This window comes from Carettochelys insculpta, chromosome 31 (assembly GCF_033958435.1).
Source record: "Carettochelys insculpta isolate YL-2023 chromosome 31, ASM3395843v1, whole genome shotgun sequence".
NCBI classification, from domain to species: domain Eukaryota; kingdom Metazoa; phylum Chordata; order Testudines; family Carettochelyidae; genus Carettochelys; species Carettochelys insculpta.
In genome coordinates, this window is record NC_134167.1 from 14,820,602 (window position 1) to 14,831,790 (window position 11,189).

An 11,189-nucleotide genomic window follows, 5' to 3' on the forward strand; every position below is an offset into this window, starting at 1 on the left:
CGTGCGCCCCTGGCTGAGGGGTCGGGAGCCGTGGGGCGGGCGGGCAGTGGGGCCCCTGGCTGAGGGGTCGGAAGCTGTGGGGCAGTCGGGCCATGTGCCCCTGGCTGAGGGGTCGGGAGCTGTGGGGCAGTTGGGCCGTGCGCCCCTGGCTGAGGGGTCGGAAGCTGTGGGGCAGTCGGGCCGTGCGCCCCTGGCTGAGGGGTCGGAAGCTGTGGGGCAGTCGGGCCGTACGCCCCTGGCTGAGGGGTCGGGAGCTGTGGGGCAGTCGGGCCGTGCGCCCCTGGCTGAGGGGCTGGGAGCTGTGGGGTGGGCGGGCAGTGGGGCCCCCCGCAGAGCTGGCCCCACTGCTGAGGAGCCCCCCGCCTGTGCCCGGCACCCCATACCAGCTGGCCCCGGGCTGGGCCGTTCAGGGCCTGTGGGTGCTGCAGCCCTGGGCTTGGGGGCCGCATACAGACGTCTCCCCGAGGGCAGGTCTGCTGGGGGTCCCTGAGCCTGGGCCGGGGGTGCAGCCGCCACAGCCCCTGTGCCAATCTGGCTCCGCCTGGTGCCCTGCCCCCCACTGTGTCTGCTCTTCCCTCAGGCTCCGCCCCCGCAGCCGCCTCCACTGGCAGTCCCGCCCAATGGGAGCTGCGGTGGGCGGGGCCTGCAGGTGAGCTCAGGGCCGCACGCTCTGCCCACGGACCCTGCACCAGCAAAGGGCAGGTGCCCTACTTGAGCCCCCCTCCTGCCCCCTATCCCTCAGCCCCCATCCACACACTCACTCCCACCCAGGGGTCACCTGACCACAACCCCCCCCAACAACTCCCCCCACATTCCCCCCCATCACACTCACTGAGGCTGCAAAGCCCATTGGCTACCTGCAGGAGGCAGTCGCTCCACCTCCCCCTCGCCGTCGTGGGGCGCGCTGTGCCCTGGGAAACAGGCCCGCCCCCAGGCTTGCTCCGGGACAGTAGAAGTCACATGCACCATTGCGAGGCAACTAAAATCCCCACCAGGCACCTGAAATCCCCGTCGCCACCGCCCCCAGTCCACAGCCTGATCTCGGGCTGGCGGCGTTTGGGGCAAAGCCCCCGGCCCCACAGGCCGAGCGTGGTGAGCTCAGCTCCCGGCGCTCGCCGCAGGGCTGCAGGAAGGCGCATCCTTCGTGTGCCCCCCCCACCAGGCGTGAGCCAGCGAGCGCTCGGACGCGGGCCCGGAGCCAGCTGGCGCTCAGCAAGCCCTGGGCAGGGCTCAGGTTACGCATCAAGTGGGGCAATCCCCAAACAAGCCCATGTGACAAGGGGCGTCCGTGACTTCCCGGCAGCAGCTGCGTGCGGCCGGTAGAAAAGTGAGGGCGCGCGCAGGGGAAAGGACTTTAGGGCGGCTGCAGGTGTGAAGCGCCATGGGATGCTGTGGAAGCCGGCCGCCGGGTAAGAGACAGGCGGATCCCAGCGCACCTCCGCTGGGACGCTCTCCATGCTCGCTGCCTGCTTCCCTGGGGCAGCGGTGCCGGGGAGGTGCCCCCGCCTGGCCGGCAGAGCAGGGAGAGCGAGGGGTGAACCGCTGCGTGCGCACGGGATTCGGGTTCAGCTGCGTCCCTGCAGTGGTGCAGAGGGACACGCGATGCACCCTGATCAGGTCGCCCCCCCTGCTCGGTGCCAGCTGGCGCTGGGTTTTCCTCCTCGGCACCCACCGCTCCAGGAGTCCGCCTGCCGCGCTGCTGGCGCACGCCGACCCAGCACGGCCTGCGGGCTGCCAGACCGCCCGCGCGCGCCTGCCAGTGTGCGCCCGCAGGGGCGGCTCAGCCGCTGCCCGGGAGCCTGGGGGGGGCTGAGGCAGTGGGTAGCCAGGGCTTGGGGGCCTTGCCGGGGGAGTTTGCCGCAGAGTTCCTGGGGGCCAGGGTTGTGGGGCTGGCGCACAAGGTCTCAGGCAGGGCTGAGCTGCTGAGTGCAGGGGGCCAGAGCGCACTGCAGAGGAGACCGTGGGCTAAGGGACTTGCCCGAGATGACCCGGCGAGTCAGTGGCAGAGAGGGGAATAGCACTCAGGCAGCCCTGTGCCGCTGCTCCCGCCGGTACGGTGAGGCAGGGCTTGGGCCCGGGGAAAGGCTGGCGTGGGGGCACGAGGGAGGGGTCCCCCTTGCTCATTCGATTTCCTCCCTACTGGCTTTTCAGTCGCAGCTCCTCAGAGCTGGCCTGGCAGCTGCCTCTGCCCCACGCTCTGGGGCCCCGCTGGGGCCACCCCGGCTGTCCCCCAGTGATGTTAGCCACCTGCCATGGGGTCCAGGCAGCCTGGGGATTACCTGGGGGCCTGGGCCAGCAGCAGGGGCCCCCCCAGTGCATTAGCTGGGGCTGTGGTAAGGGGCCAGATGCCAGGCCACAGCTCGGGGAGCGCGGGGGGGGGCTGGGCCCCTGCTCCCGTCACGCTGCCGTGGGGAAGCAGAGCTGCCTGGCTGGGAAGAGGGCAGAGCAGAGCAGGCTGCAGCAGCGTTGTGCTTCCCAGGCTCCAGTGACTGTGGGCAGCAGGGGTGCACCTTGCTGTGCTCTGCCCCAAGGCCCCTAGGTAATTCCCTGGTGGGGTCTGGGGAGGGGTGGAGGGGGGCAGGGCCTGGGCCGGGGGTTCCCAGGTCCTGCAGATCACACGTGTCTCTGGGCAGCCTCCCTCTCTGCCTGAGCTTTGGGTGCTTCGTCTTGTGCCCTTGTGTGATGGGCTCAGGGGTCCCCAGGCGCTGCACCCCGGCCGCAGGCAGGAGTGTGATGGGTTCAGGGGTCCCCAAGCGCTGCACCCCGGCCGCAGGCAGGAGTGTGATGGGGTTCAGGGGTCCCCATGCACTGCACCCCGGCCGCAGGCAGGAGTGACTCTTGTGATGGGCTCAGGGGTCCCCAGGCGCTGCACCCCGGCCGCAGGCAGGAGTGTGATGGGGTTCAGGGGTCCCCATGCGCTGCACCCCGGCCGCAGGCAGGAGTGTGATGGGTTCAGGGGTCCCCAAGCACTGCACCCCGGCCGCAGGCAGGAGTGACTCTTGTGATGGGCTCAGGGGTCCCCAGGCGCTGCACCCCGGCCGCAGGCAGGAGTGTGATGGGTTCAGGGGTCCCCAGGCGCTGCACCCCGGCCGCAGGCAGGAGTGTGATGGGTTCAAGGGTCCCCAAGCACTGCACCCTGGCCACAGGCAGGAGTGTGATGGGGTTCAGGGGTCCCCATGCGCTGCACCCCGGCCGCAGGCAGGAGTGTGATGGGTTATGGGGTCCCCATGCGCTGCACCCCGGCCGCAGGCAGGAGTGTGATGGGCTCAGGGGTCCCCAGGCACTGCACCCCGGCCGCAGGCAGGAGTGACTCTTGTGATGGGTTCAGGGGTCCCCAGGCACTGCACCCCGGCCGCAGGCAGGAGTGACTCTTGTGATGGGTTCAGGGGTCCCCATGCACTGCACCCTGGCTGCAGGCAGGAGTGACTCTCACTCAGCAGGTAGAACAGGAAGTTTATGAGGCGACAGAGGCCCAGTGTCTCACAGAAGAGTCAGTGCAGCAGTCAGAGACAGTCATTCCAACCCGTCCTGGGGAGAGGAGCCTGAGGGGGGCCCCTCTGGGGTGCAGCTTCCCCCCTCGCCAGGCTGGCTCCTTCCAGCTCCCTCCTCCCAGCTTCCAACTGCCGCCTCCCATTCAAACCCCGCTCCGCTCCTCCCTGCTCTGTGTTCAGGGCTGAGGTGTTACCTGCCAGCCTAGGTTATAGCCCCAGGGTCATCCTTAGCCACTGGGAGCTGCTCTGCTTGTCTCACACATCCAGCTTGAGTCTCACATGCACCCCCGCCCCCCCCGACTCCATCACACCTTGGCAGAGGCTGACCGACCTGCGCCCTCTCCTGCTGTTCTCCCCGTGACTCCCTTGGGGCCCTCCCTGCCCGCTCGCTCCGTCTGCAGCTGTCTGCCTCCCTCAAGGCCATGGCTTCAGGCCGCTCTTCGCTCTCCGCCAGGCCGGGGACCCTGCTAAGCTTCAGCCACGCTGCTACCGCTCTCTGGTTCTCAACCTGCTCCTCCCCATCGGCCAGACTCCAGTCCAGCGCCCGGCCTGGGGGTTCTCGCCGGCAGAGCTGCAGCACTGTCTCCAGGGAGGCCTGGGACGGCCACCTTTCACCTCCAGCCTGCCGCAGGCTCCCAGAGGAGCTCCTTCGAGAACAGACCCGCTCGCTCTGTCCCGGCTTCAGCACCGTTACTGATCTCCAGCCACAGGAGATCTGCCGGCAGCTGCAGCTGTGCCGTGATCTCACTGCTTCTCCCGGCACCGCCCGCTCTACCCCACGGCCGCAGTCATCCCAGCCCTGGCCGGGGCCCCATGGCTGCATCAGTGTCGGCCATGGGGCACCAGGGCATCTGTGGGGAGTCGCTCTTTACACTGCTGTGCTCTGCTTCCCGGGGCGGGGGGCCAGCGGGCGTCCGTTACTACCCATGTGCAGTAACGCAGGGTCTGCTGTACCGAGGCTTTACTGCACCCTGAGAGCTGCCCTGCGGGCGGTGATAGCAGAGCTTGCTCGCTGCTCACATGGCTCCTCCCGGTGGTGTCAGACCCACTAGTTTGCATAGCTCTGGTGCCGCGGGCCAGCGATTCCCAGGACAGGCTGCAAAGGCATCCGGCGCGGTCATTCACTGCTGCACCTACAAGCATGAGGAGCTGGGCGGCTGCCTTTTCTGGGAGCCACAGTGGCCTTGGGAGCTGCCCACAGGGGGACCAGCACCTGCACCGTTTGAGGTGCAGCCCAGGCGGTGCCACAGGCTGAGCTAAAGCCAGCTGGCGCACACCTCTGGCTGCAGAGAGACTCAGGCCACGTCTACGCTACCAAATAAAGTCAAACTCGTTCAAGTCGACTTTGGACTGCTTGATTTTGTAAAGTCACAGCTGAGCGGCTGCACCTGCCCACGCAGTTCAACTCCTGCAGCAGTGCATTGTGGGCTGCGTCCCACCCTTCCTTCCGCCCCATTGCATTCTGGGTTTTTTGCTGGTGCGTTATGGGACGAAAATGCCCATGAGTGGTTGTTGGAGGGGGGAGAAGGCCTGTTCCCACATGGCATTCCCTCATTCCCCGCCCGCGGAGAGCAAACGGCCATTCCCAGCAGTCTCTGCTCCCGCGGACGGAGCGAGGCGGCTTTCACAAAGGAGTGTTTTCAAAGACTTGACATTGACCTGAAATGCCGGTGCAGAGAGGGAGGCGGAAGGAGCCAGGCTTGCAGGAGAGAGAGCCCTGGGAGCTGTCCCTGCATAGACAGGAGAACATCCTCGGGATGCCATTGCACTGAGGTTGCAGGATGGGATCCCGGAGGGCGCTGGTGCCCAGTGGCGGCTGGCGCTGAGCTATCCCTCCCCTCTCTGTGACCTGAGAAGTCACGGCCAGAAGTGGTCGCCCGCCAGCCGGTAAGAAAATGGATTCAGACTCCCAGGGCTGGGGGACCTCAGGAGCCCATTGAGTCCAGCCCCTGCCCAAAGCAGGAACAACCCCCACTGATTCAAACTGCTGGGCTTCCTGTTACCTGGTCACCTGTAACCAGCTCCTGCCCACCCCCCGGAGAGCAGCGGAGGCGAAAGCGGCCAGAATGGCCACATGCAGGGCATTGTGGGATACCCTCGGAGGCCAGTAAATCGATACGAGGTAACGCTGTTCCCACCCTCGGGCTCATTCGACCTTTACTAGCCGGCCGGGCGTGCCGCTGCCTGGTGGAGGGGTGGTAAAGTCGCCCATCGCACCCCTTAAAACTGACCTAATGGCGTGTGCGGTGCAGTCACCCCATGAAATGGCAGTAAGTGCCTCACCAGCAACTTCGGGCTCTAGTGTAGACGCAGGCTCAGCCGTTCTCCAGGGAGGGCGGGGGGGTCTCGTGGCTCCCCAGTAAGACAAAGCCCTGCAGCTGACTCCTGGCCGTCGCTGTGCCCTGCACCCCCCTCTCTGCCCAGCGGCCCCCGGTGCACAGCTGGGAGCTCCCACGTTCTCCCCCAGCCTGGGTGGAAAAGGCAGCCAATGCCGAGAAGCCAGGTGTTTTTTAGCTCTCAGCCTGAGTGCTCTGGGGGCGCCGGGGGTCGACTCCTGGCCAAGGAGGAAGGCGGCTGCAGCTGGCCCAGGGAGATAGTGTGCAGGGGAGCCAGGCTTTCCTTCCTCAGGATGTGCGGCTGCGGGGCCCGGCTGCGTCAGTCAGGCCCGTGGGGTGGGAAGCCTGGGAGGGCTGGGTGGAGGGGGCATGGGGATCGCCAGCTCACCCACAGTCAGGCCTGAGGCACTCAGCAGGGAGACCTGAAGGGATGCAGTGGCCCAGGTTCGTCAGCACAGGACCCAGAAGCTATCAGTGCCATCTGTCTCAGGGGAGAGGGCCCCCGAGCTAGGGCCTTGGTCCCCCTGCACCCCGAGCCAGTCCAGATTCACCCACACCCTCCGCTCCCCCGGCCGCCGCCCCGCGTTCTGCTCTCCTTCCAAGCGGCGGCACACCTCCCTGCCTGGGGAATCGTCTGTGCGTGAGGGTGCAGGGACAGTCACACCTGAAAGTCCTGTCACCACCTTGGTCTGGGGAAACTGAGGCATGCGTGAGCTTTCCAGTAGGGCAATAAAACGCTCATGCAGCAATACAGAGTCCCCGAAAATCCCTACAGGGCAACTAACCCCCCCTGCCCTCCGCCACACCTGGGGCTGACATGGGGTCACGCGCAGCATAGGGGTGTGTGTGTGTGGGTAGGTGGGTGTGTGTGTGTGTCTTTCACTGCATGCTGAGGGCTCCCTGGGTCGTCAGTGTAAAGCCAGCTGCAACGGGGGGGGAAGGGTGTAGGGGGGAGGGTTCAGGACAGGTTTCAGTCGCTGGGGGCAGGGGCTGCTGGCCTCAGTGGGTAGGGCTCTGAAATGGGCAGATCACCCAGGGTCCCCTCAGCTGTGCTGGGCCAGGCTGTGGAGCCTCCCAGGAGGATGCGCCCTAGCACGCGAGGAGCCTGGGCCAAGGCCCAGTGCAGGGTGCAGGCCTGTCTCTCTTGCCGGGGGTGTGGGGAGCTGTGCTCAGCCCCATCATAGCCGGGCCTTCACCCTCCCCCGTGGGTCAGACTCCACCCCGGCCCATTGAACACCCCATGGGAAGGGCAGGGCGTCAAAGCCCATCGCTCTCAATGGGGGACACGGCATCACACCAGCCTGCTCTCCAGCGTCCCTCCCTAAGGAACAGGCCACGGACGGGGGGGCCTGCGGCTGGGGCGGGAGGGCCGGTTAGGGGCTGCCTGGGCGCCCAACAGCCCCAGCTCACCCCTGCCTTCTCTCGCACACAGGCCCACAGGGCGATGATGAGGGACCCTCTCAGGGCCTGTCCTTCCACCCCTCCACCCACGGCTCCAGGGTGCTCCTGGACCAGACCTGCCACGTGGCGGAGCGGGTGGGCACCTTCCACGGCGGCATCGTCTTCACCAGCCGGCCCGTGAAGCGGCAGGAGAGGGTGACGCTGAAGATCCTGAAGCAGGAGGCCATCTGGCATGGGGGGCTGAGGGTGGGCTTCACCTCCATGGACCCCAGCAGGATGGACCCTGCTGAGCTGCCGCCGTACGCCTGCCCTGACCTGGTGCTGCGGCGTGAGACCTGGGCAGCCGTTGTGCCAGATGCCTGCGTGCAGCAGGGAGCTGTGCTGGCCTTCTGGGTGGACCACAGGGGCAGGGTTCTCTTCCGCCAGCAGTCAAAGGCCTGGAGCTGCCTCCTGCTGAGGGGTCTCCCGGCACAGGCCCGGCTCTGGGCCGTCATTGACGTCTATGGACACACCAAGGCCGTCCAGCTGCTGGGTGAGCGTGCGGCAGGGCTGGGGCGTTTTTTCACCCCTGTGCTGTGGGGCAGGGCCCCACGCTGGCCGCAGGAAGGGAAGCCAGGCCAGACACACTGAAGGGTCGTTTGGATTAGCTCAGAAGCCAGAGAGCCCTGGCAAGGCCCCACTGCCCTTTGAGGGGTGGGAGAGGCACCATACCCTGCCCCATCACCCATCCCACCACTGACTGCGGGGGACGTGTCCAACGGCCCAATCCCACCACTGACTGCGGGGGACGTACCCAACGGCCCCATCTCTCCATCTCCCCACTGACTGCGGGGGACCTACCCAACGGCCCCATCGCCCATCCCATCACTGACTGCGGGGGACGTACCCAACGGCCCCATCTCCCATCCCACCACTGACTGCGGGGGACATACCCAACGGCCCCATCGCCCCATCCCACCACTGACTGCGGGGGATGTACCCAACGGCCCCACCTCCCATCCCACCACTGACTGCGGGGGACATACCCAACGGCCCCATCGCCCATCCCACCACTGACTGCGGGGGACGTACCCAACGGCCCCATCGCCCCATCCCACCACTGACTGCGGGGGACGTACCCAACGGCCCTATTGCCCCATCCCACCACTGACTGCGGGGGATGTACCCAACGGCCCCATCGCCCCATCCCACCACTGACTGCGGGGGACGTACCCAACGGCCCCATCGCCCCATCCCACCACTGACTGCGGGGGATGTACCCAACGGCCCCACCTCCCATCCCACCACTGACTGCGGGGGACGTACCCAACGGCCCCATCGCCCCATCCCACCACTGACTGCGGGGGACGTACCCAACGGCCCCATCCCACCACTGACTGTGGGGGACATACCCAACGGCCCCATCGCCCCATCCCACCACTGACTGCGGGGGACGTACCCAACGGCCCCATCGCCCCATCCCACCACTGACTGCGGGGGACGTACCCAACGGCCCCATCGCCCATCCCACCACTGACTGCGGGGGACGTACCCAACGGCCCCATCGCCCATCCCACCACTGACTGCGGGGGACGTACCCAACGGCCCCATCGCCCATCCCACCACCACTGACTGCGGGGGACGTACCCAACGGCCCCATCGCCCATCCCACCACCACTGACTGCGGGGGACGTACCCAACAGCCCCATCTCCCATCCCACCACTGACTGTGGGGGACGTACCCAACGGCCCCATCGCCCCATCCCACCACTGACTGCGGGGGACGTACCCAACGGCCCCATCGCCCATCCCACCACTGACTGCGGGGGATGTACCCAACGGCCCCACCTCCCATCCCACCACTGACTGCGGGGGATGTACCCAACGGCCCCATCACCCATCCCATCACTGACTGCGGGGGACGTACCCAACGGCCCCATCACCCATCCCACCACTGACTGCGGGGGACGTACCCAACGGCCCCATCGCCCATCCCACCACTGACTGCGGGGGACGTACCCAACGGCCCCATCTCTCCATCTCCCCACTGACTGTGGGTGGGGGCTGTGTGCCCTGACTGCCCCATTTTCACCCAGCTGATAATGGGCAGCACCCGACCTCATCCCCTTTTTGGGGGCTGGACGCCGGCAGCCGCCTGGGGGCACCCTGGTCGCTGGCACAAGCGGGGTCTTGCCTGGCTGGGGCGGGCTGTGCCAGCCAGGGTCGTGTGTGCCCAGCTCATCCTTAACCTTATGCTCTTCTCCTCCAGACCCTGCCAGGCCCAGTGCAGGCGTCCCAGGGCCCAGCCCTGCCCTCCGAACCGCCCATCCCACCGAGCTGCACGGTCAGTGGCTGAGGGTTCCCATTGGCTCCTTCCGCTGTGGGTCCGCGGGGGGATGCACCAGCCGGGAGGCTCGGGCAGCCAACACGTCGCCCAGAGCACGTCTCCGACATCGGCCGGGAGCCCCCGAGGGGCCGGCCGGAGCAGGGCACCGTCGACTGACTCGTCCTGGTGCCCGCCAGACAGCTGCAAGGGGCCGGGGCAGGCCGTGTCCCTGCCCAGCGGTGTTACCGGCCTGACGGGGAACACCCTCTGCCACAGGCTGGGAGTGGCCGTCCGGTGCTGGCTTAAGAGCCCCAGAGCCACAGCCCCCCAGCCTGCTCCGCACTGCCCCACCATGGGTCACCGGGCCCACGAGCTGCAGGCGCCCCAGGCGCCCCAGGCTGGGCAGCTCAGGCCTGGGCGGAGGGGAGACGCTGCGGGCCTGCCGCCGGGCTGGGGAGGGACGGCCTCGGGCAGGCTGCTGCTGCTGCTGGCTCCCGGGAGGTGACGAAGCCAGGCAGGCGCGGGGCGGGGGCCCCTTCCCAGAGGGAGGCAACGCCCCTGCTCCTGGCTCAGTGGGACGGCTGAGGGGCCAGGCAGGCACAGGGTTTAGCCCTGTAACGCCCCGTTTCTGTCTCCCCAGCCCTGGCGTGCAGGGACTGCTGCTCTCGCCTGCCCGGGCGCGCCGAGCCCTGCATCATTTGCGTCTCGCACGAGGCCCGTACGCGGCTCCAGCCCTGCGGCCACGCCAGCTTCTGCCACTGCTGCGCCCAGAAGGTCCTCGGCAGCAGCAGCCGATGCCCACTCTGTCGGCGGCAGATACACAGCCTGGGAGAGGCCGGCCCCCCAGCCGACAAGGAAGGGAGCCTGAGCGCGACCAGCAGCGGCCCCAGATGCTGCCCTGCCCGGCCCTGCCAGCGCCCTGCCTGCAGGCAGCCAGGGAAGAATGCAACAAAGAGTCCTCTGCAACCTGCAAAAAAGCCTCCTCCACCGAGCCGTGGCACGCGGCCGAGCAGGCACACAGAGGCCTGCGGGGCAGGAGTCTGCCCGCTACCGACGGGCCCCGCTCCACCCTGCAGCCCCGCCCCGCCCCGGGAAGGACGGCACAGCTAGGACTGGCCCATGGCCTTGCCAGCTGGGTGGAAGCGGAGGCAGACGGCAGCGACCCTCCCCACAGCCCAGCCCTGCCTCCTCCGCCCGCCTCGCCGCCTGCACCCGGCGCCGCTGGTGGCTTTCCCTGGCTGTCCCGCACCCAGCCCCTGGGCTGCTCGGAACTCAGACGATCTGCACCGAGCCGAAACCCGCCCAGGAGCAGGGACTTGGTGCAGCGGGAGCCAGGGAGGCGAGAGGCTCCCATCTCCTGCTGTTTCTCACGGGTCCTGGGCTGGAGCCCTGGCGGGAGTTTGTCTTCTTTCCAGTACCTGCAAGGGGAGGGAGTGGGATTTCGACTGCAGCAAGGGAGGTTTAGGTCGGCCGGGGGGAAAACCGTCCTGGCCGGGGGGTGAGGCTCTGGCGTGAATTGCCGGGGGAGGCTGTGGAATCGCCATTGTGAGAGACATTTAAGAGCGGGTGGAACACACGTGTCCGGGACGGGCTGGCTGGTGCTTGACCCGCCAGCCAGGGCAGGGGCCGGGACTTGATGACCTCTGGTCCCTTCCG

At 67.7% G+C, this 11,189-nt stretch overlaps 1 protein-coding gene across 1 annotated transcript; it reads left to right on the forward strand.

Annotated features, from left to right (window-relative positions):
* The first annotated feature begins 4,325 nt into the window (after positions 1–4,325).
* Positions 4,326–10,643, forward strand: NEURL3 (neuralized E3 ubiquitin protein ligase 3). Its single transcript, XM_074981579.1, has 4 exons — positions 4,326–4,419; positions 7,260–7,760; positions 9,477–9,551; positions 10,174–10,643. The coding sequence occupies exons 1-4, from the start codon at positions 4,326–4,328 to the stop codon at positions 10,641–10,643; spliced, it is 1,140 nt and encodes a 379-aa protein (XP_074837680.1).
* The last annotated feature ends 546 nt before the right edge of the window (positions 10,644–11,189 follow it).

Coding starts and splice junctions, on each gene's coding strand:
- NEURL3 (XM_074981579.1), top strand. CDS start 4,326: ATGGGGCACCAGGGCATCTGTGGGGAGTCGCTCTTTACACTGCTGTGC. Junction 4,420..7,259: donor GGGCGTCCGTTACTACCCAT/GTGCAGTAACGC, acceptor TCTCGCACACAG/GCCCACAGGGCGATGATGAG. Junction 9,552..10,173: donor CCATCCCACCGAGCTGCACG/GTCAGTGGCTGA, acceptor CTGTCTCCCCAG/CCCTGGCGTGCAGGGACTGC.